This window comes from Lynx canadensis, chromosome E2 (assembly GCF_007474595.2).
Source record: "Lynx canadensis isolate LIC74 chromosome E2, mLynCan4.pri.v2, whole genome shotgun sequence".
Taxonomy (NCBI): Eukaryota; Metazoa; Chordata; class Mammalia; order Carnivora; family Felidae; genus Lynx; species Lynx canadensis.
In genome coordinates this window covers 54,699,541-54,720,581 of record NC_044317.1, presented here as the reverse complement: position 1 = coordinate 54,720,581, position 21,041 = coordinate 54,699,541, and the positions used below count along the sequence as shown (strand labels likewise).

Here is a 21,041-nt window from a genome sequence, read left to right as displayed (position 1 = left end):
CTTCCTGAAGCCTGTCTGTTGCTCTCCGCTAGAGCTACATCCACCGCCATTTTTGTGTCGGCGCCCTGCCGCTTATGATCTGAATCTCTCTCCGGGAGCCTGCCCTTCTGAGCATGTTCTCAGGAGTGGCCAGCTATCTCAGTGGTGAGGGTCTGGGTGAAGGATGGGGGTTTGCAAACTGGAGTCTCCGATAATGGAAGAGGACCTGGGCTCTTGAGTCACTGTGTTGTGGGGCTGCTGGCTCAAGGTCATCTTCATGACAGAGGTCCTCTTCTAGGCCATTCCCCGGTTCATAGAGGTCAAGTGTGCCTGAGCCTTCTACCTGGGCTGCCACACCTTCACCTGACACTTGCTCATCTGTGAGGCATTACCTAGGACCTGGTATTGGTATGGGCAGAGGGGGCTTGCTCTTGGAGGGTGGGAGGGTCCTGTGCCCCTGCCCCTGCCACTCAGGCACCCTGATGAAGGCCACTGGACTGGAGGCCCAGCTCAAAGCAGAGCTGTGTGTGAACTCTTCTTACCAGATAAGGATGTGGGCATGTCTTTCTCCCCACAAACTTTCAGAATTGTGATTCTCCACCCTCTGCTTGCCTTGGGTATAAGCTCCGAGCCATCGATCCAGGAATCTGAGCCCCTGCCTGCCTGCCTCTTCCTCGAGACCTGAGTCCAGGCCTCCAGATCTTGCCCCCTCAGCCCCAAGTATCTTGGCCTCCGGCCCCCTCTTTCTGGAGAGATGCCAAAGTCGGGGCCCCTCTCTTCCAGGATGGAAGGTTGCAGAACCCACAGGAAAGCATAACACAACCCTCAACTGTCCCCTCTGGCCACATCCCCCATTTAACTCACACCCTGGCCTCACTTGCCACCTCCCACCTTGAGGCCCCCAAGCCTCTCACACCTCTTCCAGGAAGCATCTTCTGATGTTAAGGGCTCTAAGGGTGGGAGGTACGGAAGCTAAAACAGACAGGCAAGTTCTGAACCACCCCTCAAACCACTGATGAGATGACACTCTCCACCACACACTATGAGGGGACTTGAATCTCCTTGGGGGGAGGGCGTTGTCAGGGTAACCAGGAAGGGAGGGCTTACTGCAAGAGTCCGCTACCGGGAACCGCAGGAGACCACACCAGCCTGGTTTCAAAGGCTTACAGGCTTCTCTTTCTGGAGCTCAGAGGACCCACGATCACCAGCTTCTTCATCTCCCAGGCCCCAGACACCCAACTGCTCATCTCCATGGAGCTCTGTCGGTCCTTGGCCTTATTCACTGGCTGCCTGGGCCTGGTGTCCATCCTGATCGCTCTGAGCACGGATTTCTGGTTCGTGGCCGTGGGGCCTAACTTTTCACTTCACTCGGGCCTCTGGCCAGAGGGGTTTCACAATATGGTGGCAGGTAAGGGATGGCAGTCTCTTTTGGTGGGGGGGAGAGGGGCTGCGTGAGGGGCAGGCACCCAAATCTTCTCTCTTGCACAGCCTACATCCACGTGACACAGAGCTTCAGCATTCTGGCCGCCCTGTGTGGCCTGGTGTCGGTGATCCTCATGGTCCTGTCCTACATCCCCTCAGTGTCCATTCCAGGCCGCGGGCCCCTTGCCTCCTCTGTCACAGCCTTTGTTGCAGGTAGACTCCAGGCTGTACCTGGGGACTGGGGACTGGTGAGTTCCCACAGAGGTGCTGAGCAGTCTCTCCTGTCTTCATCCTCAGCCATCTTCGTGATGGTGGCCATGGTCGTCTACACCAGTGAGCGGTGGAACCAGTCCCAACACCCCCAGATCCAGTCCTTCTTCTCCTGGTCTTTCTACCTGGGCTGGGTTTCGATGATTCTCTTGCTCTGTGCAGGTAACCACTGCTCCAGGAACTGGAGAGGCCGGCTGGGGGGCCTCTGAGAGAGCAGGGTGGGGCAGGTGTTAACCTCTCTCTGTCACCCCAGGTAGCCTGAGTCTGGGTGCTCACTGCAGTGCCCCCCGGCCTGGCTATGACACCTTGTGAGCGAGAGAGGCGACAACAGCAAGATGAGGCGCTATTCTCTGAAGACACCATCAGGAGCCTCAGGCCCCCGCAGCCCCCCCCTCTGGCCCTCCCCCCCAGCCCTCCCCCAACCCCTTCATTTGCTTCTTTACCCATTCAACAAACATTTGCTGGGATCTGGTAATTCTGGGATTAATTCTGTCATGACATAAGCTGAGGGCAAGCCAGCTCCATGCTGGGTGACGGAAAGGACTCAGAGCCCTTACCTGTCATCCGTCTGCTACCAGCCGGTATAGGGGCCACTGTGGCCCCGTGTCAGCTCCCTTCTCCAGGCCTTGTCTTTCTCCCTGTTTCCATCTCAAGACCCTGTCCTTTGTCTTTCCCACATTAGTGCTCTTTCCTTCTTACTCCCTGATTTTGCCACCCCTGTCTTCACTCTGGTCCTCCTTGCTCATTTCATTCACTCACTCACGCATTCATTCATTCACTCCTTCAGCTGGCTTCTCCTGAGTTCATCCTCTCTGTTGGGTCTCCCTGGGGATGCTGATGGGAACCTGAGACCTGGGCCTTGCCCACTGGGGGCTGCAAGTCCGGTGGGGGAATTGAGATGGCAGGGCAGAGCTTGGGATGGCGGGGAGAAAGGCCGCGTCAGGCAGTGGTGGGGGGAGGTGAGCTTTCTGGGGAGAGGGTGTTTAGGGGTTTCTCGAGGGCCAAGGCAAAGTCATCCCGGCAGTGGGGCCCAAAGGTGTGGAGAGGCTGGAGGTTTTCAGGGGATGGAGAACAGTGCTCTGTGGCAGAATGTGGAATGCAGAGGTCATTGGGGTGTGAGGGTGGAGAGGTGGGTGAGAGCCAGGCCCCTAAGGCCACAGTGACTCTCTCTTGAGAGCAATGGGGGGCTAGAAGAAGGTTGTGAGGTGGGGAGGGACAGCGCCAGCTGCAGGTGCCTTATAGATCCCTCTGGGATATGCAGGGAGGTCAGAAAGGACAAAGGAGCTTGGCAATGCAATGGGTATGACTGGGACCGGAGCATGAGATGGAAAAGAGGGAAGGGGCCAGAAAGATTCAGGGGCCGGAAGGAATGGGACACAGGGGTCCAAGGGCTTTGTGGAGTGATGGGCAGGAGGGGGCCAGGTTAGTGCCCAGGGTTCTGGTGCAACCAACTTGGGTGGGATGGTGGGGTCATCCCTGTTTGGTGGGAGATGTTGAGCTCAGTTGGGATGTGGTTGGCAGGGGTCTGGGACAGAGAAGTGGGCTGGAGATGGTTTGGGTTGCTATCAGAGAATCGGTGGCCGAGGGAGCCGTGGCTGTGAGGAAACTCATCGGGTAAGAAGGTGCAGGATGGAGATTCCAGGAAAACCGGCCCTGGGAAGTGGAGGGAAGATCAAGAACAGGAGCCTGCATGGGGGTCTGAGAAGGCACAGCCAGAGAGTCGGGGGCCTGGAGAGCTTCTGGGGTCAAGGGAAGAATTTTCAGAAGGATATGGTCTATCGTGTCATGGCCATCTGACTCTGAGCTGTCACTTTGTTAGAAAAGCTGTGTGTGTGTGGGTTTATGTGTGTGTGTGGGGGGGTGTGGGTGTGGGTGGGTGGTTATCTCTTTAAGTGGCTGATGGGAGAGGGGGTTCTGGAACTCCTCCTGCCTCACAGAGACCCAGTCTCCCTTCCCCCACACCTCTGGACTCTGTGTCTAAGAAGCCCCTTGAGCTGGGTGTCAGTCATTTAGGCGGGTGTGTGCATGGGGGTTGGGGGAGGGCACTGGACAGGTTAGAGGCACACCCCACTGGAGGATGGAGATCTTTGAAAGACAGAGAGGTCCTTAAGCTGTGACTCCCTGTGGGTAAGGTCTCAAGGCGCCCAATAGTAGCAGTAGGACATGGGAGAAGGAGGTCTTGGGTTTGGGAAGGGCCTGAGGGAGGGGTCCCCAGACAGGGGTGCTGGGGTGAAGTCTGGGATATGTAGGGACATGTGTGTGTGGGTCTCAAGGGCTTGAAAGAGCTGAGAGAGGGGCCTGGGGGTGGGAGGGGTGTTGGCCAATCTTGCGTGTGTGACCCTCCGCAGCAGCCTCCCTGGCATGGGGATGAAGCGGCGCCTTCAGAGCGGGGGCACCTTGCTGGGCTTCTCGGCCCAAATCCTCACGATTCTCTCCACTGCCACCAACTACTGGATTCGCTACCCTGGCGGCCACAGTGGCCTGTGGCAGGAGTGTAATGGCGGCATCTGCTCCAACATCCCCTGCCAGAGTGAGGCCCCGCCCGCCCAGATGTCCCCCACTGGACAGACAGCACCCCCCCCCCCCGGCACTGAGCACAGCTGGCCCCCTCGCCTCACACAACAGCTGGGCACATCCTGCGGCGCCCCCACCCTCACCCCTTCCTCTCCAGTCTCAGATCCACCTGCCCCTCCGCGACAAAGACCACCACGAAGCCCCACTTTGGGATCTGCTTCCCTGTTGGGACATTAACCGCCCCTCATGAAGCAACTTGCGAGTCCCTATCCAAACTAGACCGGCGGGTGGGGGTGGTGGCCCGGGGCGGCACCAGCGCGCGGCTGAGGCGGCCGCTCTCCCCAGCCACGCTGGCGGTGGCGGGCGCGTGCATGGTGCTGGCGGCGTGCTCCGCCGTCGTGGGTTTGGTGATGGGGCTGCGGGTTCTGTGCCACGAGGGTGACTCGCGGGGCCAGACTCTGAGCGGCGCCTTCTTCCTCTGCGGTGAGGTGGTAGCGGGCCCCCAGGCATAGGGCGGGCTTGGGAGTTGCGGGGGGCAGGGACCCAGGGTCTCGCACTTGGAGGCGCTCGGAAGGGAATGAGGGGAGGGGCCGGAGACCCAGAGGAGGGCGTGGCTGGGAGGAGGGGGCGTGGCCTGGGCGACGGGCGCGGTCTAGGGGCGCCTCTGCGCTGCGCCCTGGCTACGCTCACCCCGGGCGCGGGGCCCAGGGCTGCTGCTGCTGATCGCCCTAACAGGCTACGCCGTCAAGAACGCGTGGAAAAACGACGTCTTCTTCTCATGGTCCTATTTTTCGGGGTGGCTGGCTTTACCCTTCTCTATCCTCGCGGGTAACCTGGACAGCGGGAAGAGGGTGGAGGAGACTGCCCTGAGCACCCCCCTCCCCATAGACTCCCCGTCGCCCTCCCAGGGACTTCCCAGCACACTCCGCTCCCGACTCCCGCACACCCGGCAGGATCGCCCTTAGAGCTCCGAACCCCCGTCCCCGGGGCGCTCCCGGTCATCCGCCCCAGGACCCACCGTCCCCCACCCGCCCTCCGCTCCTCTCCCGCCAGGCTTCTGCTTTCTGCTGGCGGACATGATCGTGCAGAGCACGGACGCCATCAGCGGATTCCCCGTGTGCTTGTGACCGCAGCCTGCCTGGGGCAGAATAAAGGAACGGCTTTCACCGCCGCGGCTCGTGTGCCTTTCTGGGGGACACGAACGCACGTGGGAACATGGATATGAAGAGGACGGGGGACCGGGACACGGGATCCCTGGGGGCTCAGGGAGGACATAAGCACATGAACCTACAGGGAACGTGGAACATGGGGACACGAGCTTGGAGTGGACAAGGACACGGACTGGGAGGGGGAACGGGAATCAGGGGTAGTGGGGTCAGGAGCGCACAAGGGCGTTTGGAGGGGATGTAGGGACTTGCTGGGAAAACGAGTATAGGGGAACATAAGGGGCATGATCATGGGACGAGGAACATGGCAAAAAGAAAATGGGGAGACACAGGAGGACGTAGGGGACACGAGCATGGCGACTTGTAGAGTTGAGGAAAAGGCGGGGAACTGGGGAAGGGGATAAATCGAGGACACTGGGAAAAGTTTATAATTCGTGGGAGGAACTCCACTCCGGGAGCAGCTCTCTACGCGCACGGCCTTTCCCCTAGTTCCCGGCCACGCCCCCTCCTCTAGGTCCGTTTCCTTTCCCCTCGGGTCCCGCCTCTTTGTCCAAGATTCCTTCCCTATTGGCCCCAGTCCTCTTGCCACACCTGCTTCCCTTCCGGGCCTCCGGTTGGTCCTCTGTTGGGGCGGAGGCGGGCACCACAGCGGTTGACTGGCTGGCTGCGTGGGGCGCAGGCGCAGAGAGGGGCGGGGTGCGGGGGCGGGACGAGAAGTCTCGATCTGGGCGCCCAGCGAGCTTACTGACCCCGGCAGGTGGCAGAGGCAGGAAGATGGCGGAGCTGCGTGCGCTCGTGGCTGTCAAGAGGGTCATCGACTTCGCTGTGAAGGTGACCGCCCCCCCCCCAACCTCCCCGAATCCCGCGGTCGTGTGCTTCCGGGGTCACTGTATGGGAGGTCTTCTCGTACCTCTGATCTCTCCCGCTCTTCCCCCAAACGTCAAAGTACACCAGAGGGCAAAGATCAAGGACTGTGAGGTTCAGACTTCAGATCTCTCTTCATTCAGACCAGGCCCCTCTGGGGTCATGACCCCGTTCCCTTTTCTCGAGTCTGGACTCGCTGTCTTCATAGGGTGCAGTGCGAGTTACCTTCTCTATTTCTTACCTGCTGGAGGTGTCATGGCCCCTATTTATTAACTAACACATGGAGAAACTGAGGCACAGAGAGGTCACTCAGCTAGGATGGGATAGAGCTGAGATTTCCGCTCCAGGTCTGTCTGACTCCTCAACCCAACTAAATGCTTTGCACACAAGCCACACTTTAACCTTTAGGCTGCTTTGCACACTCCGTTGATTATTCCAATACCGGGCGCTGTGGGAACCCAGAAACTGTCTTTTACCCTACGTAGCCACAGGGTGAGTGAAGAGGTCCTGCTGGGAAGGGAGGGTGAAGTGTTTGCTGGAGACGGAATCCCGTCGGACTGAGCTGTTGGAATGACTCACATTCTCCATGAGGGGGCTGGGGGCAGCGTCTCTGAGGGCCTGGCTTGCCCCCAGAGAGAAGCTGGTCTGGACAGAGGTGAATCAGATGGCAGTCTCGCAGGCCCGTGTCTCCTATTACTTGGCTTAAAGCAGACTGAAGGTGGTGACTGCCCATCCACGTGTGTCCCCACCATCAGACTGGGGTTCCACCTCTGCGTCTCCAGCATTGCCCAGCATAGGGCCTAGCTTGCCAGAGGCCTCGAGAAGCATGAAACCAGGGCCCCTGCCAGTTTGGGGGGTGGGGTGGGCAGGAGGTCCCGGCAGCCGGGCTTGGCGTGGAAGCTTCAGTGATCATAAGTGCCCATGTGTAGTGAGCGATTACTACGGAGGAGCAGGGCTCCAAGTCCTTGGCAGAGATTAACCCATTCAGTGCTTTCAAAAACCGCTAGGTATTATCAGTCCTGTTAGACAGGTGAGGAAACAGAACCGTGGGGGTTCTGTTACCTGCCAGGTCACCCCGCTCCAGGCAGCCAGATTCAGAATCACAAGTGCAGGCAAGTCCCGCTCTGGTCTCTTCTCCTCCCCTTTTCACTCAGCAGCTGGGAGGCCTGATGACAGCAAATGGCAGGGATGTGGCTCGGGGTTCTGGGACCTGCCCTCTTGGTTTCCTCCGACCTGTAACTGTTCCTTCGGGCTCCGTCGCCCCCTGGGTCTCCTTCTGCCCCAGTCCTGGTCTCCATGGCCTGAGATGCCTAGGTCGTATCTGTCTCCCCAACCCGGCAGGCTCCAGTTTCATGGGCTTTGGGTCGCAGCCGCATCCAGCGCGGGGACTGGCATGGGTGTGTGCCGAATGAGAGAACAGAGAGGGGGGTGTCAGCTGCTGTCCTGTCCCTCTGGTCCATCCTCTCCCAGCCTCACAGCTCTTCCTGCACCGGGAGCTGCCCCGAGGCTCCCCAGCACCCTCAGGACAAAGTCCCAGCCCCTCAGTGTTTGAGACCCTTCGTGGTCCGGCCTTGGCCCCTGTTCTGCCGTCCACGGTGCCCTGTTCCTCCCTTACCCCTTGTGCTTCCATAGCTCCCACCTAATCTTTCCTGACAGACAGGGCCCCTTCTTGGCTTGGGCCCTTGTCCCCGCTGGGCCTTCTGCTTGGATACCCTTCCCTCTCCAGCCCTACTTGTACCTCCCTTGTCCTGCTTAACGCTGATCTGTCAATCGCATCGGCATTTAGTGATTCTCTGGTATCCCCTGTCCCAACCCTCTCATGCTCCTTGTTGTGTCCTTGGACACTCCTGCAGCCCCCTGGGCTTGCCTCTCTGCACTCTTCTCCCACACTGGATTGGGATCCTCTGTCCACCCAGATGTCCCCTCCCCCCACCGGTGGCTCCTCAGGGTGCATGCAGTTCGTTCCACTCTTGCCTCACTTGTCACCTTCTCTGGGAGGCCTGCCCTGGATCCTGACTTAAAGTTGCAACCCCCATTGTTCCTGTCCCCTCCCTGGCTGTAATTTCACCCATACTCTTGTCTCTTTGTAATCTCCTCTCATTTACTGATTGCTCTCTTTAGTGTCTGTCTCTCCTTCCAGAATTCCAGCTCCAGGGTGGGGAGGAGGGTCTGTCTGATGTAGTCACTGCTGTCTTAGTCATTGGTTCCCTCACAAGAACGGTTCAGAGCCAACTCCAGGCCAGCTGCCTGGGTCAGCTTCCTACTATGTGACCTTGGGGAGCTGCGTAACCACTCTGAGCCTTATTTTCCTCCACCCTACAACGGGGATAACAAGAGTACCTCCTGAATTGGGTGGCGGTGAAGATCAGATAAGCTCTTAGAATAGTGCCTGGCTATGGGGCGCCAGGGTGGCTCCGTCGGTTGAGCGTCCAACCTCAGCTCAGGTCATAATCTCATGGTTTGTGAGTTCGAGCCCCGCCTTGGGCTCTGTGCTGACAGCTTGGAGCCTGCTTTGGATTCTGTGTCTCCCCATCTCTGCCCCTCTCCCCACTTGCACTCTCTCTCTCTCTCTGTCTCTCTCTCTCTCAAAAACAAGTGTTGGCTGGCACGCAGTGAGTATTGTTATTATTGATAATACTAGTAATGCAAGTTTATTTAGTCATTTGTTCAGAAACAGATGCCGTGCTCAGTGTGTGTCCGTGTGCACGTCTGTGATTGTGTGTTTAGCTTATTACTCAATAGGCAACCAGCGACACTCAGTTCTGGCCCATGAGGCTGTACCCTTCAGAGTTTCTTTCAAGGCCCGGGGAGAGGCCGAGTCGATTTTGCATTTGTGATTTGGTATGCATTTTCTATTTATTTATTTATTTATTTTTCTTTTTCTTTTTTTTATTTTATTTTATTCTTTTTTTTTCAATATATGAAATTTATTGTCAGATTGGTTTCCATACAACACCCAGTGCTCATCCCAAAAGGTGCCCTCCTCAATACCCATCACCCACCCCTCCTCCCTCCCACCCCCCATCAACCCTCAGTTTGTTCTCAGTTTTTAACAGTCTCTTATGCTTTGGCACTCTCCCTCTCTAACCTCTTTTTTTTTTTTTTTTTTTCCTTCCCCTCCCCCATGGGTTCCTGTTAAGTTTCTCAGGATCCACATAAGAGTGAAACCATATGGTATCTGTCTTTCTCTGTATGGCTTATTTCACTTAGCATCACACTCTCCAGTTCCATCCACGTTGCTACAAAAGGCCAGATTTCATTCTTTCTCATTGACACATAGCATTCCATTGTGTATATAAACCATAATTTCTTTATCCATTCATCAGTTGATGGACATTTAGGCTCTTTCCATAGTTTGGCTATTGTTGAGAGTGCTGCTATAAACATTGGGGTACAAGTGCCCCTATGCATCAGCACTCCTGTATCCCTTGGGTAAATTCCTAGCAGTGCTATTGCTGGGTCATAGGGTAGGTCTATTTTTAATTTTCCGAGGAACCTCCACACTGTTTTCCAGAGCGGCTGCACCAATTTGCATTCCCACCAACAGTGCAAGAGGGTTCCCGTTTCTCCACATCCTCGCCAGCATCTATAGTCTCCTGTTTTGTTCATTTTTGCCACTCTGACTGGCGTGAGATGATATCTGAGTGTGGTTTTGATTTGTATTTCCCTGATGAGGAGCGACGTTGAGCATCTTTTCATGTGCCTGTTGGCCATCTGGATGTCTTCTTTAGAGAAGTGTCTATTCATGTTTTCTGCCCATTTCTTCACTGGGTTATTTGTTTCTCGGGTGTGGAGTTTGGTGAGCTCTTTATAGATTTTGGATACTAGCCCTTTGTCTGATATGTCATTTGCAAATATCTTTTCCCATTCCGTTGGTTGCCTTTTAGTTTTGTTGGTTGTTTCCTTTGCTGTGCAGAAGCTTTTTATCTTCATAAGGTCCCAGTAATTCATTTTTGCTTTTAATTCCCTTGCCTTTGTGGATGTGTCGAGTAAGAGATTGCTACGGCTAAGGTCAGAGAGGTCTTTTCCTGTTTTCTCCTCTAGGGTTTGGATGGTTTCCTGTCTCACATTCAGGTCCTTTATCCATTTTGAGTTTATTTTTGTGAATGGTGTGAGAAAGTAGTCTAGCGTCAACCTTCTGCATGTTGCTGTCCAGTTCTCCCAGCACCATTTGTTAAAGAGACTGTCTTTTTTCCATTGGATGTTCTTTCCTGCTTTGTCAAAGATGAGTTGGCCATACGTTTGTGGGTCTAGTTCTGGGGTTTCTATTCTATTCCATTGGTCTATGTGTCTGTTTTTGTGCCATATTTTATTTTATTCTTAAAAAAATTTTTTTTAATGTTTATTTATTTTTGAGAGAGAGAGACACACAGAGTACGAGTGGAGGAGGGGCAGAAGGAGAGGGAGACACAGAATCCGAAGCGGGCTCCGGGCTTTGAGCTGTCAGCACAGAGCCCAAGGCTGAACCCACGATCCGTGAGATCATGACCTGAGCTGAAGTCGGACACTTAACTGTCCGAGCCACCCAGGCACCCCTATTTTTTATTTTTTTTAATATTTACTTATTTTGGAGAGAGACCGAGAGAGAGAGAGAGAGACAGAGAGAGAGGCAGAGCACACGTGGGGGAGGAGCAGAGAGAGAGAAGGAGACACAGAATTGAAAGCAGGCTCCAGGCTCTGAGCTGTCAGCACAGAGCCCGACGTGGGGCTCAAACTCATGAACCGTGAGATCATGACCTGAACCGAAATCGGACACTCAACCGGCTGAGCCACCCAGGTGCCCCAGCTGCATTTTCTTAAAGCAGATCCTCCAAAGGATAGAAACTTCAGGCCCCAGAAAACCTGTTTCCATCTCTGGGCCTTACCTCAACCAGCCTGTGTTCCTCGGTTCTGGGAGGACACGGCCTTTTCCCCTTCCCCTTGTTCCTTCTGCGCTTGGGACGGCTGGCACCTCCTCTTCCTTCAGGTCACACCTGTCACCTCCGTGAGGATGTTGGTCCTCTTTGCCTGCCCCAGACGCGATCTCCCGTAGAAGGGTCTCAGCCCTGACCACCACCTTGACCGTCGGTTGTGGGCATCTCTCCCTGCCCACCGCCTCACTGTCTGGCCTTGGCCGTCCTGAATCACAGAGAAGTCCTTGAGCTGTGTCAAGGGTTCAGGGACGGCTTTCAGAAGTCACTTTACGAACACCTGCTCCTGTGTCGTGGGCCACGGATAGTAGGACCGGCTCTCCTACCTCTCGAGGGCCTATCTGGCAGCCTGGAGAGTCTCACGATTCCCAAGTCAGACTTGGAGTGAGGCTCTACTTCCTTGTGGTGTCATCCTGGGCAAGGCCCTTGGCCTCTCTGTGCCTCAGTTGGCCCATCTGTACAATAGGGATGGGAATGGCAGTAACTAACCTCCTAGGCTGTCAGGACAGTTACATGAGTTCATGCACGTAATAAAGCCCTCGGGGCAGTCGATGCCTGCCGGGGTCATGGCTGTTTCTGTTGAACGTTAATAGTTTGCATCTTTAAGAGACACACGTCCTGACTCATCTCCTTTGACTGATAAAACCTCATTATTTAAAATAATTTGAGGGGCGCCTGGGTGGCGCAGTCGGTTAAGCGTCCGACTTCAGCCAGGTCACGATCTCGCGGTCCGTGAGTTCGAGCCCCGTGTCGGGCTCTGTGCTGACTGCTCAGAGCCTGGAGCCTGTTTCCGATTCTGTGTCTCCCTCTCTCTCTGCCCCTCCCCCGTTCATGCTCTGTCTCTCTCTGTCCCAAAAATAAATAAACGTTGAAAAAAATAAATAAATAAATTAAAAATAATAATAATAATAAAATAATTTGAAAAAAAAAAAAAAAAAAAAAGACCGGCACTGAATTTTGAGACCATCCATTGTTTCCTGACTTAGATAATTGAACTCAACAGTGTTTTCGAAGCTTCAAATCTCTGGCTTGAAAGGTCTTCCGTGGAGAAGATGAGCGGGCACCTTTCCCTGGTGCCGGTGCCAGAGGGCTCTCATCCCCTTCTGCTTGGGCGTGGGCAGCTTGGTGCCCGGGGTCTTGCCAGGGCAAGGGTGGGCTCGGGGCCCTCCACCAGCCCCCTGGCCCGTCAGCCAGCCTCTTACTGCGGGGGGCTGCTTTCCTGTTTAAAGGGGAGACCTATGTCTTGGATTTTATTTTTGTAACAAGAGGGCTTTTGTGTTTTACTTTTTATTTTTTTTTCATGTTTTTATTTATTTTTGAGAGAGAGAGACTGAGAACGAGAGGGGGAGGGAGAGGGAGACACAGAATCCGAAACAGGCTCCGGGCTCTGAGCTGTCACAACAGAGCCCGACGTGGGTCTCGAACTCACAAATCATGACATCATGACCTGAGCCGAGGCTGGACGCTTAACTGACTGAGCCACCCAGTTGCCCCTTTTGTGTTTTAGTTTCTATGCTGTTTACAAGTGTTTGAGCAGTTCTTCTTTTTTTTTTTTTTTAATGTTTATTCATTTTCGAGAGAAAGAGAGACACTTCGTGAGAGGGGAAAGGGCAGAGAGAGAGGGAGACACAGAATCCAAAGCAGGCTGCAGGCTCCGAGCTGTCAGCACGGAGCCCCACGCGTAGCTCGAACTCATGAACTGTGAGATCACAACTTGAGCCGAAGTCGGACACTTAACCGACTGAGCCACCCAGGCGCCCCTACAAGCGTTTGAGCGGTTTTAATGCAGGTTCTCACACGTGCATCTGCCAAGTTCTTTTTTGTGCAGGAACCTACAATATGCCAGGTGCTACGCTAGGCCTGTGAGTACAGTCGTGAACAGAGCTGACAGAAATCCCTGTCCTCAGGGACTTGACATTCTAAGGGAGAGAAGATTGATAGTAAATCTATGTAAGTACAGCATAGGGGCACCTGGGTGGCTCAGTCAGTTAAGCGTCCGACTTTGGCTCAGGTAATGATCTCGTGGTTCGTGAGTTCGAGCCTTATGTCGGGCTTGTGCTGACAGCTCAGAGCCTGGAGCCCGCTTCGGATTCTGTGTCTTCCTCTCTCTCTTCCCCTCCCCCGCTCACACGCTGTCTCTCTCCCTCTGTCTCTCAAATATAAATTAAAGCCTTAAAAAAATTAAAAGGAAATGTCAGGGTATGGTGTGCAAAGTAAGGGTAAGTATTGTTCAGCAAACCTCACATTCTGGTGGCATTCGTATTTGTATGCAAGTATATGTTACGTATTTGTAATATACTCCCGAGTATCGAAGATGCATTTCTCACCGTGGGTTATGGTAAACAGAAATTGGCGAAACATGCTTTCAGGCCCAAGGGACAGAGCAGTGACAAGATGTCAGAGGTCCCCGGTGCTTAGCACATGTCTGAATGACACAACGAGAAGGTGACCCTCCACCTGCGTGTGGGACCGTGGGCAAGGCCCTGCCCCTTTCCCTGTCATCCCCATCCGGCCCTTGCCTTCCCCGGTCCCCTGACCCTGGCCCTTCCCTTCCTGGCTGGGCAGATCCGGGTAAAGCCCGACAAGACGGGCGTGGTCACAGATGGCGTGAAGCACTCCATGAACCCTTTCTGTGAGATCGCCGTGGAGGAGGCCGTGCGGCTCAAGGAGAAAAAGCTGGTGAAAGAGGTCATCGCTGTCAGCTGTGGGCCTGCCCAGTGCCAGGTGGGAGAGGGTGCTGGGACCCTGAGTCTCGGGCCTGAGGGAGGAGGGACGGGACCAGGCTCCTGGGTACCCCTTGGGGCTACAAGCCGAGCCGAGTCCCTTCTCCTGCCAGGAGACCATCCGCACTGCTCTGGCCATGGGCGCAGACCGAGGCATCCACGTGGAGGTGCCAGCTGCAGAGGCAGATCGCCTGGGTCCCCTGCAGGTGGCCCGGGTCCTGGCCAAGCTGGCAGAGAAGGAGAAGGTAGACCTGGTGCTGCTGGGCAAGCAGGTAAGTGTGCCCATCCCTCCCCCCCGTCCCCATCCCTGCTCAGGACTGGCGGCGGGGTGGGCAGGAGCTGAGGCTTCAGGGGCCCCAGGCTGGGTGGAGAGTTTGAGCAGGGTGGGCAGGGTGACGGGTGGTGGGGGGGGGGTCCTATGGGGTAAAGTGGGAGCCCTGGGGGCTGTGGCGATGGTCTGGGTGGGGGAAAGAGAGGCTTGATGGGACAGAGCAGAGAGACCTGTGGCCGGAGGGGCAGCGCTTGAGCTGCGGGGAGTGAGGGGAGGCGGAGAGGAGGTGAAGGTGGCGCTGGGGTCTGGCTGGGAGGGACAGAGAGGAAAGTTGTGGGAGAACTGAGGCTGTGAGGAATAGGCTGGAAGGGGAGAGACTGGAGGCCAGGGGCTTGGGGAGGAGCTTGGGGGCTAACATTGAGCTGGAACGCTACCTACCACCTGGCACCCCCACCTGGGCTGGGTGTGTGTCTGGCTCAGCTGTTCCCTCTGGAGGCCGGGCAGGCGACAGCCTTCCTTTGGGTAGCCTGCCCACACCCTCCCATTTGAGATAGACATTGTGGCCTCACCCAGGGAGGGGCAGAGGATCTTCAGAAGAGACCCAGACGACTGCAGCGGGAGGGGAGAGATCTAGGGGCGGAGCTTAGGGATGAAGGCTGAGAAAGAATGTGACAGACTGAGAGATCAGACAGGGCACTGGGATCGCACGGGAGGCTCAGAGGTAGAGCCAGGGCCCTGGTGGGAAAAGACCGGGATCCCAGCAGGCTGGATCGGTCCCTGGGGAGAGGCGGAGGCCGATGAGTCTATATAGGTTGTTGGGTGTCCCGCCCAAGTCAGACAGTGGAAAACGAGAGATGACGAACAGCAAAGGAATCAGTAGAAGTCAGTAAGCTGAGGCAGGGGGCCTAACCAGAGAACAGGCCAAAAAGGCACGGTCTGGGTAGGCTCAGGGCTCTGGGGACCCAGGTCTCTCGCCAGCGCCCCAGGACACTGGTGCTGGCATCATGGCCTCTTGATGCCCCCTCCGTTCTCTGGTGGGTCTCAGACTCATGTCCTGCCTGTCCTGGTCGTCAGGGACAGTTTCTGGGACCAGGGCCTCCAACTGGGAAGATACAGGATAAACTGGTCAGGACAGTCTTTATTATAGGTGGCAGGGTCAGAATCAAACTGGCAGAAGCCAAAAAGTGAACCTGTTAGCTCATATAATTCAAGCTTCAGGCATGGCTTGATCCAGGTTCACATGTCAGCTCTACGCTCCACTCCTCTATCTTGTTTTTACCTTCTGCACCTCCAGGCCCATATCTCAGGAGCCCAGCAACCTCAGCAGAAACAAAAGAGCCTCTTTCCCAAGAGCTTCAGGAACACTTCCAGAGCTGACTCTTCATGGGTCCAGCTTGAGTCAAGTACCAATCCCTGAACCAATCACTAGGGTCAGGGGATAGTTCCTACTCACTCAGTTCCCCAGTGCAGCTGGCCCAGGTCCTGGCTCATGGGAGGCTTCTGTGAATTATACAGGGGGCAACGGTTTGGCACTGGGGATGCCAGATGTCCTTGTGTGCCCCGGGACAGGTGACTGCCTCTCACGAGGCCCAAGTGAAGGGATGGGATCATTCTAGTCCAGGAGTCAGCAAACTATGGCCCATGGTCACCGCTGATTTTATAAAGCTTTATAAACAACCACCAAGCTTGTTGCTTTATACAGGCACATTTCTATCTACGGCTGCTTGTGTACCACCGTGGCCGAGTTGCATCGCTGTGACTGAGACCGCATGATATTGAGAAAATGTTTGCTAATCCCCATCTAGACAAAGGCCCAAACGGTGTGTGAAAAGACCCACTGCCATACAGTCTTCTCTCTTTCTCCACTCAGGCCATCGATGATGACTGTAACCAGACGGGGCAGATGACCGCTGGATTTCTAGACTGGCCACAGGTGAGGCTGGAGTGAGGAGTACCTTCTGGGGGCTAGACCTGGGGGCTCAGAACAGGGCCACCCTTGTCCCTGCCTTTCTGGAGGAAGGCATGTGCAAGGATGGCTACTCCTGCTGGCAGGAAGGGGGAGTGCACAGCCAGGACGCCAGGCCTCGTCCAGGCCTTTGGTGCTCTGTCTTCAGCCCTGTCACTCTCCAACCACACGCCAACGTCATCCCTGCCTCAGGGCCTTTGCACTTGCTCAACCCAGAACATGGTTCCCTCAGATTGCCTCATGCCTTTCCCACTCTCTCCTTTAGGTCTGTGCTCAGTTATTACCTCTTTAGAGAGGCCTTCCTTACCCACCCTGTATGAAATCCTCATGTCCCCTCCTCAGTTCCAGATTCCCCACTCCCCACCTCTGCCAGTCCAGTAGAAACACGAGCCACCTAGGTAATTTAGAATTTTTCACAGCCAGATTAAAAAAGTAAAAAGAATCCGGCAAAATGAATTGCAATAATATTTTATTTAACCTAACACATCTAAAGTATTATCATCCCAACATATAATCAATATAAAAACTCCTGAGCTCTGTCATATTCTTTTTTCCTTTTGTATGACGTCTTCAGAATCCAGTGTGGATTTTATTTTATTTTATTGTATTGTATTTTATTTTAAATTATTTTATTTTATTTTATTTTATTATTTTTTAAGTTTAGTTATATTTTGAGAGAGAGTGAGAGTGGAGGAGGGACAGAGAGAGAGGAAGAGCGAGAGAATCCCAAGCAGGCTCCCTGCTGTCAGCACAGAACCCAACATGGGGCTCAAACTCACAGACCACGAGATTATGACCTGAGCTGAAATCAAGAGTCAGATGAGTACTCGACTGAACCACCCAGGCACCCCTCCAGGGTGGATTTTATGTCTACAGCACATCTCCATTCAGATGCTGAATTTTCATCAGAAATACTCAATTTAGATTCCTAAAATCCACAGTTGAAAATGTAGATTCACACACCCAGGTTGTTCCAAACACACTTCAAAGTTTTCCAGTGATCGCATTGAGGATTTTTTTTAAATAGCTTTGTTGAGATGTAAGTGGTCTACAATAAACTGCACATTTTTTTTTCTTTTTAATTTTATTTTTTATTCTTTAAAATTTACATCAAACATACGGAACACTTCACGAATTTGTGTGTCATCCTTGTGCCGGGGTGGTGCTAATCTCTGTCGGTTCGTAGGATCGAGCCCGGCATCCAGCTCTGCACTGACAACCTGCTAGGGATTCTCTCCTCCTCTCTCTGTCCCTCCCGTGCTTGCATGCATGCACGCACATGCTCTCTAAACAAACAAACAAACAAGCGAACGAACAAACTTAAAAAAAAAATAAAGTAAGATGAAAAATTCCATCCCTCAATCACACGAGCCACATTTCACATGCTCAGAAGACGCGTGAGTCCACTTGATTACCGTTATTACTTGGTTACCGGTCACTTGGTTACCAGCAGTCTTCCCGGCCAGGATAAATGCCCCCGAAAGCCCAGGCCTTGTTGGTCATGTTCACTGTGTATCCCCAGGGCTGGCTCATGGGGTGTTCGGATGAGACTAGGGGTGACGGAACATCCCGGCTAAGACTTGAAAGGTTTGTCCAGTGAGTGAGCGAATGGAGACAACGGGCCGATTAGACAGAGAGGGTGTAGGTACATCAGGAAATGTTGATTCAGGACTGAGGCACAGAGGGGCGTTGGCGAGAGTGTGGGCGTGGGCGCTGAGCAAAGATGGGGTCCCAGCAGATGTTTCCAGGGTCAAGGTGAGCACATGAGTCTGTTGTTACCCCAGCAGAGGGGCCTCGAAGGGAACTCCTGGGGACAGAATGGTGGGTAGTGGGAGCATGACATGGAGCTTAGAGCCAGACTGCCAGCTCTTGGGTGACAGCACATTTTTGAGCCTCGCCCTGCCTCAGTTTTCCTCATCTGTAAAGTGGGGATAATAGCGTTTCCCGTATAGAGTTCCTGAGGGCCTGATGACTTAGTGCGCGGAAGTTGTTTACACGCAATACGTGTTCATCATTATTAAGGAAGGTTAATAATAGGTCGGAACCTAACTGGCAGGTTCAGGTCATTAAGACCTACACGTTGGCTGCCAGTGAAAGTACAGATTTTTGAGATTTTCCCTTTCTGTGGCATCTTCCTGTTGGTGAACTTGATGTCTAAAGGTTACCTTGCAGGACTCTCTTCTCTCATTCATTCGCTCACCTGTGCATGTGCTCACGTCGCTCTGTGCCTGCCGTGAATTGACCTCACCCACCCTCCCATCTCCCCAGGGCACATTCGCCTCCCAGGTGACACTGGAAGGGGACAAGGTGAAAGTGGAGCGGGAGATTGACGGGGGCCTGGAGACCCTGCGCCTGAAGCTGCCTGCCGTGGTGACCGCCGACCTGCGGCTCAACGAACCTCGCTATGCCACGTTGCCCAACATCATGGTGAGCACTTAGCAGATGGGTCACCGAGGGCCCAAGGATGCATGAGTGCATTGCACGCCCAGGGACTTCTTGTATGAAGGAAGGGATCATCACCCTGCGGAAAGGAAGAGTTTACTGTTCATCTTGGCTTGTAGGATGGGTTCATTGGGTCATTTTAGCCAATAGGGAGAGTTTAGTGTGCCATCTCAGCCAATAGGAAGGGCATCATCTCAGCCAATAGGAAGGGTTCAGTGGATCATCTCAGCCACCAGGGAGAGTTCAGTGGGTCGTCTCAGAAGGGTGGGTTCCGTGGGTCAGATGGGCCGGACTCATTAAGCTAGAAGGTTGAGTTTGGGAGTCCATTTCAGCCCGCGAAGGGCTTCTCAAGACAGCTAACTAAACAGGGACCCTCAGCAGAAGGGCTTCCCAGTAGGTCACGTCTGTCTGGCTAGCGGGGTCCAGAAAAGTTCGGGCAATGGGATTGGTTCTGCAGACATGGCACTCGTGGGTGGGAGGCTGTGGGAGGCTGGGCAGGGCTTCAGCAGCCCTGTGAACTGTCACTGCCCATGTGCAGAAAGCCAAGAAAAAGAAGATTGAGGTCATCAAGCCCGGAGACCTGGGTGTGGACCTTACCTCCAAGCTCTCCGTGGTTAGTGTGGAGGACCCGCCCCAGCGCACGGCCGGCGTCAAGGTGGAGACCACGGAGGACCTGGTGGCCAAGCTGAGGGAGATTGGGCGGATTTGAGCCCCTTCCCTGACACTCAGCAATAAAACTATGACCCTCCCGACGACCGTCTCTGTTAACTCATTCCGTGGAGACCTGTTCTTTGATTCATTCAACAAACATTTACTTAAGTCTCCCGTGTGCCAGGCCCTGTGCTGGGTGACGCCGGGGACCCAGGTGAGTCACATCCAGTCCCTGAGAAGCTTCCATGTTGGGGGGGGGGGGTTGGGATGGACGTGGGCAGAGCCAGCTGTAAGCAGAGGTGACACCACACACTGAGGAGCCCACCTGGGGCGTCTGACCTGGAATGTGGGGTCGGAGACTTCCCAGGTAGATGGCATCCTAGTTGAATTCCTGAAAGACGAAGATCAGTGAGGGGGTGTCACGCTGCAGAGCTTTTGCTGGGAACTCGCAGGTGCCAGGCCCCCGTGGAGACTTGGGGAACAGGAGACAGCAAGGCTGGAAGTTCTGGTTCTGGTTGGGGACACAGACAACATGTAAGGTGGGGATGAGGAGCCGGGGCCTGGAGTCACACTCTGATTTTATTATTTTATTTTTTTAAAGTGTATTTATTTATTTTTGAGAGAGAGCGCGTGTGCACGTGCCCGGAGGAGGGGCAGAGAGGGAGGGAGAGAATCCCAAGCAGGCTCTGCGCTGTCAGCACGGAGCCCGACGCGGGGCTCAATCCCATGAACCGTGAGATCGTGACCTGAGCCGAAATCAAGAGTCAGATGCTCAACCGACTGAGCCCCCCCAGGCGCCCCCAGACTCAGTGATTTTAGATCCTCCCTCAACTTTCCCAGCTGTGGGATCTTGAGTGAGTTACCTTGCATCTCTGAGTTCCGGTTTCCTCATCCGGCTGATCAAAATAGTAAGAGCTTAGTGTAGTGGTTGAGGGCTCGGGGTCTGGACCCTGAGGCCCTGGCAAGTTCCTACTCTCCGAACGCCGATTTCCTCCCTCAGGTGGCGTTAGTAATAATACCCGTGTTCTGGTTGGTTGATGTGGCATAACGAGACACCCCAAAACTCGCTGACTTAAACCACCAGTCATTAGTTTGCCCATACATCTGAAAGCTGGGCAGGGCTTGGCAGGAGAGCTCGCCTCTCCTCCACGCGGCGTCAGCTGGGGTCTCAAATGGGGCCCGGGGATACATGTCCGAGATGGCTCAGTCACCTGGCCTGCATGCTGGCTGGCTGGGGTTGTTGGCTTGAGCTGGCTGTTGACCAGGGGCCATGATTCCTTCCCGTGGGCTGCTCGAGCTTCTTCACGGCTTGGTGGCTGGCTTCCAGGAGGGAGTGTTCTATGACCCGTGAGGTGGGTTATGCCCGTCTCTGGGCCTCCATGCAGACACTGGCACGGGATCACTTCTGCTGTAGTCTCTTGGTCTGGTAGTAAGAATCTACCTGGATCCACGGGGAGGGGACATAGACTCCGTAAGGGAGGAATTTGCTGGCATCTTTAAGTTACAAAACTTCCCCCATGAGGTTTTGAGGGAATTAATGTAGCACCTCCAGAACCACACCTAACGCACAGAAAATGCTCACTATGTATTATTACCCTTGTCATTACCATCAGCATGGTGAGAACTCCCTGGGTGAGCTCAGGGGACTGGATGCCGAGCAGAGATCCTGAGCCCAGCATGGGGTTGTAGCTTTCTTTCTGTTTTCGTTGTGTGTTTTTTTATGTTATGTTATGTTATTTATTTATTTATTTATTTATGTTTTTTTTTTTTTTTTTTTATTTTTGAGAGATGGAGCATGAGTGGGGGAGGGACAGAGAGGGAGACACAGAATCTGAAGCAGGCTCCAGGCTCTGAGCCGTCAGC

The 21,041-nt window shown here is 54.4% G+C and overlaps 3 protein-coding genes across 3 annotated transcripts; all 3 read left to right on the top strand.

The window, feature by feature from the left end:
• Nucleotides 1-1,082: 1,082 nt before the first annotated feature.
• Nucleotides 1,083-5,353, top strand: NKG7 (natural killer cell granule protein 7). The gene is made up of 4 exons (XM_030299418.1): nt 1,083-1,387; nt 1,468-1,614; nt 1,699-1,833; nt 1,925-5,353. The coding sequence occupies exons 1-4, from the start codon at nt 1,231-1,233 to the stop codon at nt 1,981-1,983; spliced, it is 498 nt and encodes a 165-aa protein (XP_030155278.1). The 5' UTR covers nt 1,083-1,230; the 3' UTR covers nt 1,984-5,353.
• On the top strand, nt 4,009-5,353 carry CLDND2 (claudin domain containing 2). The gene is made up of 4 exons (XM_030299430.1): nt 4,009-4,201; nt 4,531-4,668; nt 4,894-5,013; nt 5,239-5,353. Exons 1-4 carry the CDS (start codon nt 4,033-4,035, stop codon nt 5,310-5,312), a joined length of 501 nt encoding a protein of 166 aa, XP_030155290.1. The 5' UTR covers nt 4,009-4,032; the 3' UTR covers nt 5,313-5,353.
• A 698-nt stretch (nt 5,354-6,051) lies between these two features.
• Nucleotides 6,052-19,279, top strand: ETFB (electron transfer flavoprotein subunit beta). Its single transcript, XM_030299401.1, has 6 exons — nt 6,052-6,182; nt 13,691-13,849; nt 13,962-14,120; nt 15,990-16,052; nt 18,354-18,512; nt 19,066-19,279. Exons 1-6 carry the CDS (start codon nt 6,126-6,128, stop codon nt 19,234-19,236), a joined length of 768 nt encoding a protein of 255 aa, XP_030155261.1. The 5' UTR covers nt 6,052-6,125; the 3' UTR covers nt 19,237-19,279.
• Nucleotides 19,280-21,041: the final 1,762 nt, after the last annotated feature.

What these genes read in the sequence shown, in the direction of transcription:
- NKG7 (XM_030299418.1), top strand. Translation starts at nt 1,231, where the DNA reads ATGGAGCTCTGTCGGTCCTTGGCCTTATTCACTGGCTGCCTGGGCCTG. An exon ending in GTTTCACAATATGGTGGCAG is followed by an intron (nt 1,388 to 1,467) that starts GTAAGGGATGGC and finishes TCTCTTGCACAG; the next exon opens with CCTACATCCACGTGACACAG. An exon ending in TGTCACAGCCTTTGTTGCAG is followed by an intron (nt 1,615 to 1,698) that starts GTAGACTCCAGG and finishes CTTCATCCTCAG; the next exon opens with CCATCTTCGTGATGGTGGCC.
- ETFB (XM_030299401.1), top strand. Translation starts at nt 6,126, where the DNA reads ATGGCGGAGCTGCGTGCGCTCGTGGCTGTCAAGAGGGTCATCGACTTC. An exon ending in GTGGGCCTGCCCAGTGCCAG is followed by an intron (nt 13,850 to 13,961) that starts GTGGGAGAGGGT and finishes TTCTCCTGCCAG; the next exon opens with GAGACCATCCGCACTGCTCT. An exon ending in GATTTCTAGACTGGCCACAG is followed by an intron (nt 16,053 to 18,353) that starts GTGAGGCTGGAG and finishes CCATCTCCCCAG; the next exon opens with GGCACATTCGCCTCCCAGGT.
- CLDND2 (XM_030299430.1), top strand. Translation starts at nt 4,033, where the DNA reads ATGGGGATGAAGCGGCGCCTTCAGAGCGGGGGCACCTTGCTGGGCTTC. An exon ending in CGGCGCCTTCTTCCTCTGCG is followed by an intron (nt 4,669 to 4,893) that starts GTGAGGTGGTAG and finishes CGCGGGGCCCAG; the next exon opens with GGCTGCTGCTGCTGATCGCC. An exon ending in ACCCTTCTCTATCCTCGCGG is followed by an intron (nt 5,014 to 5,238) that starts GTAACCTGGACA and finishes CTCTCCCGCCAG; the next exon opens with GCTTCTGCTTTCTGCTGGCG.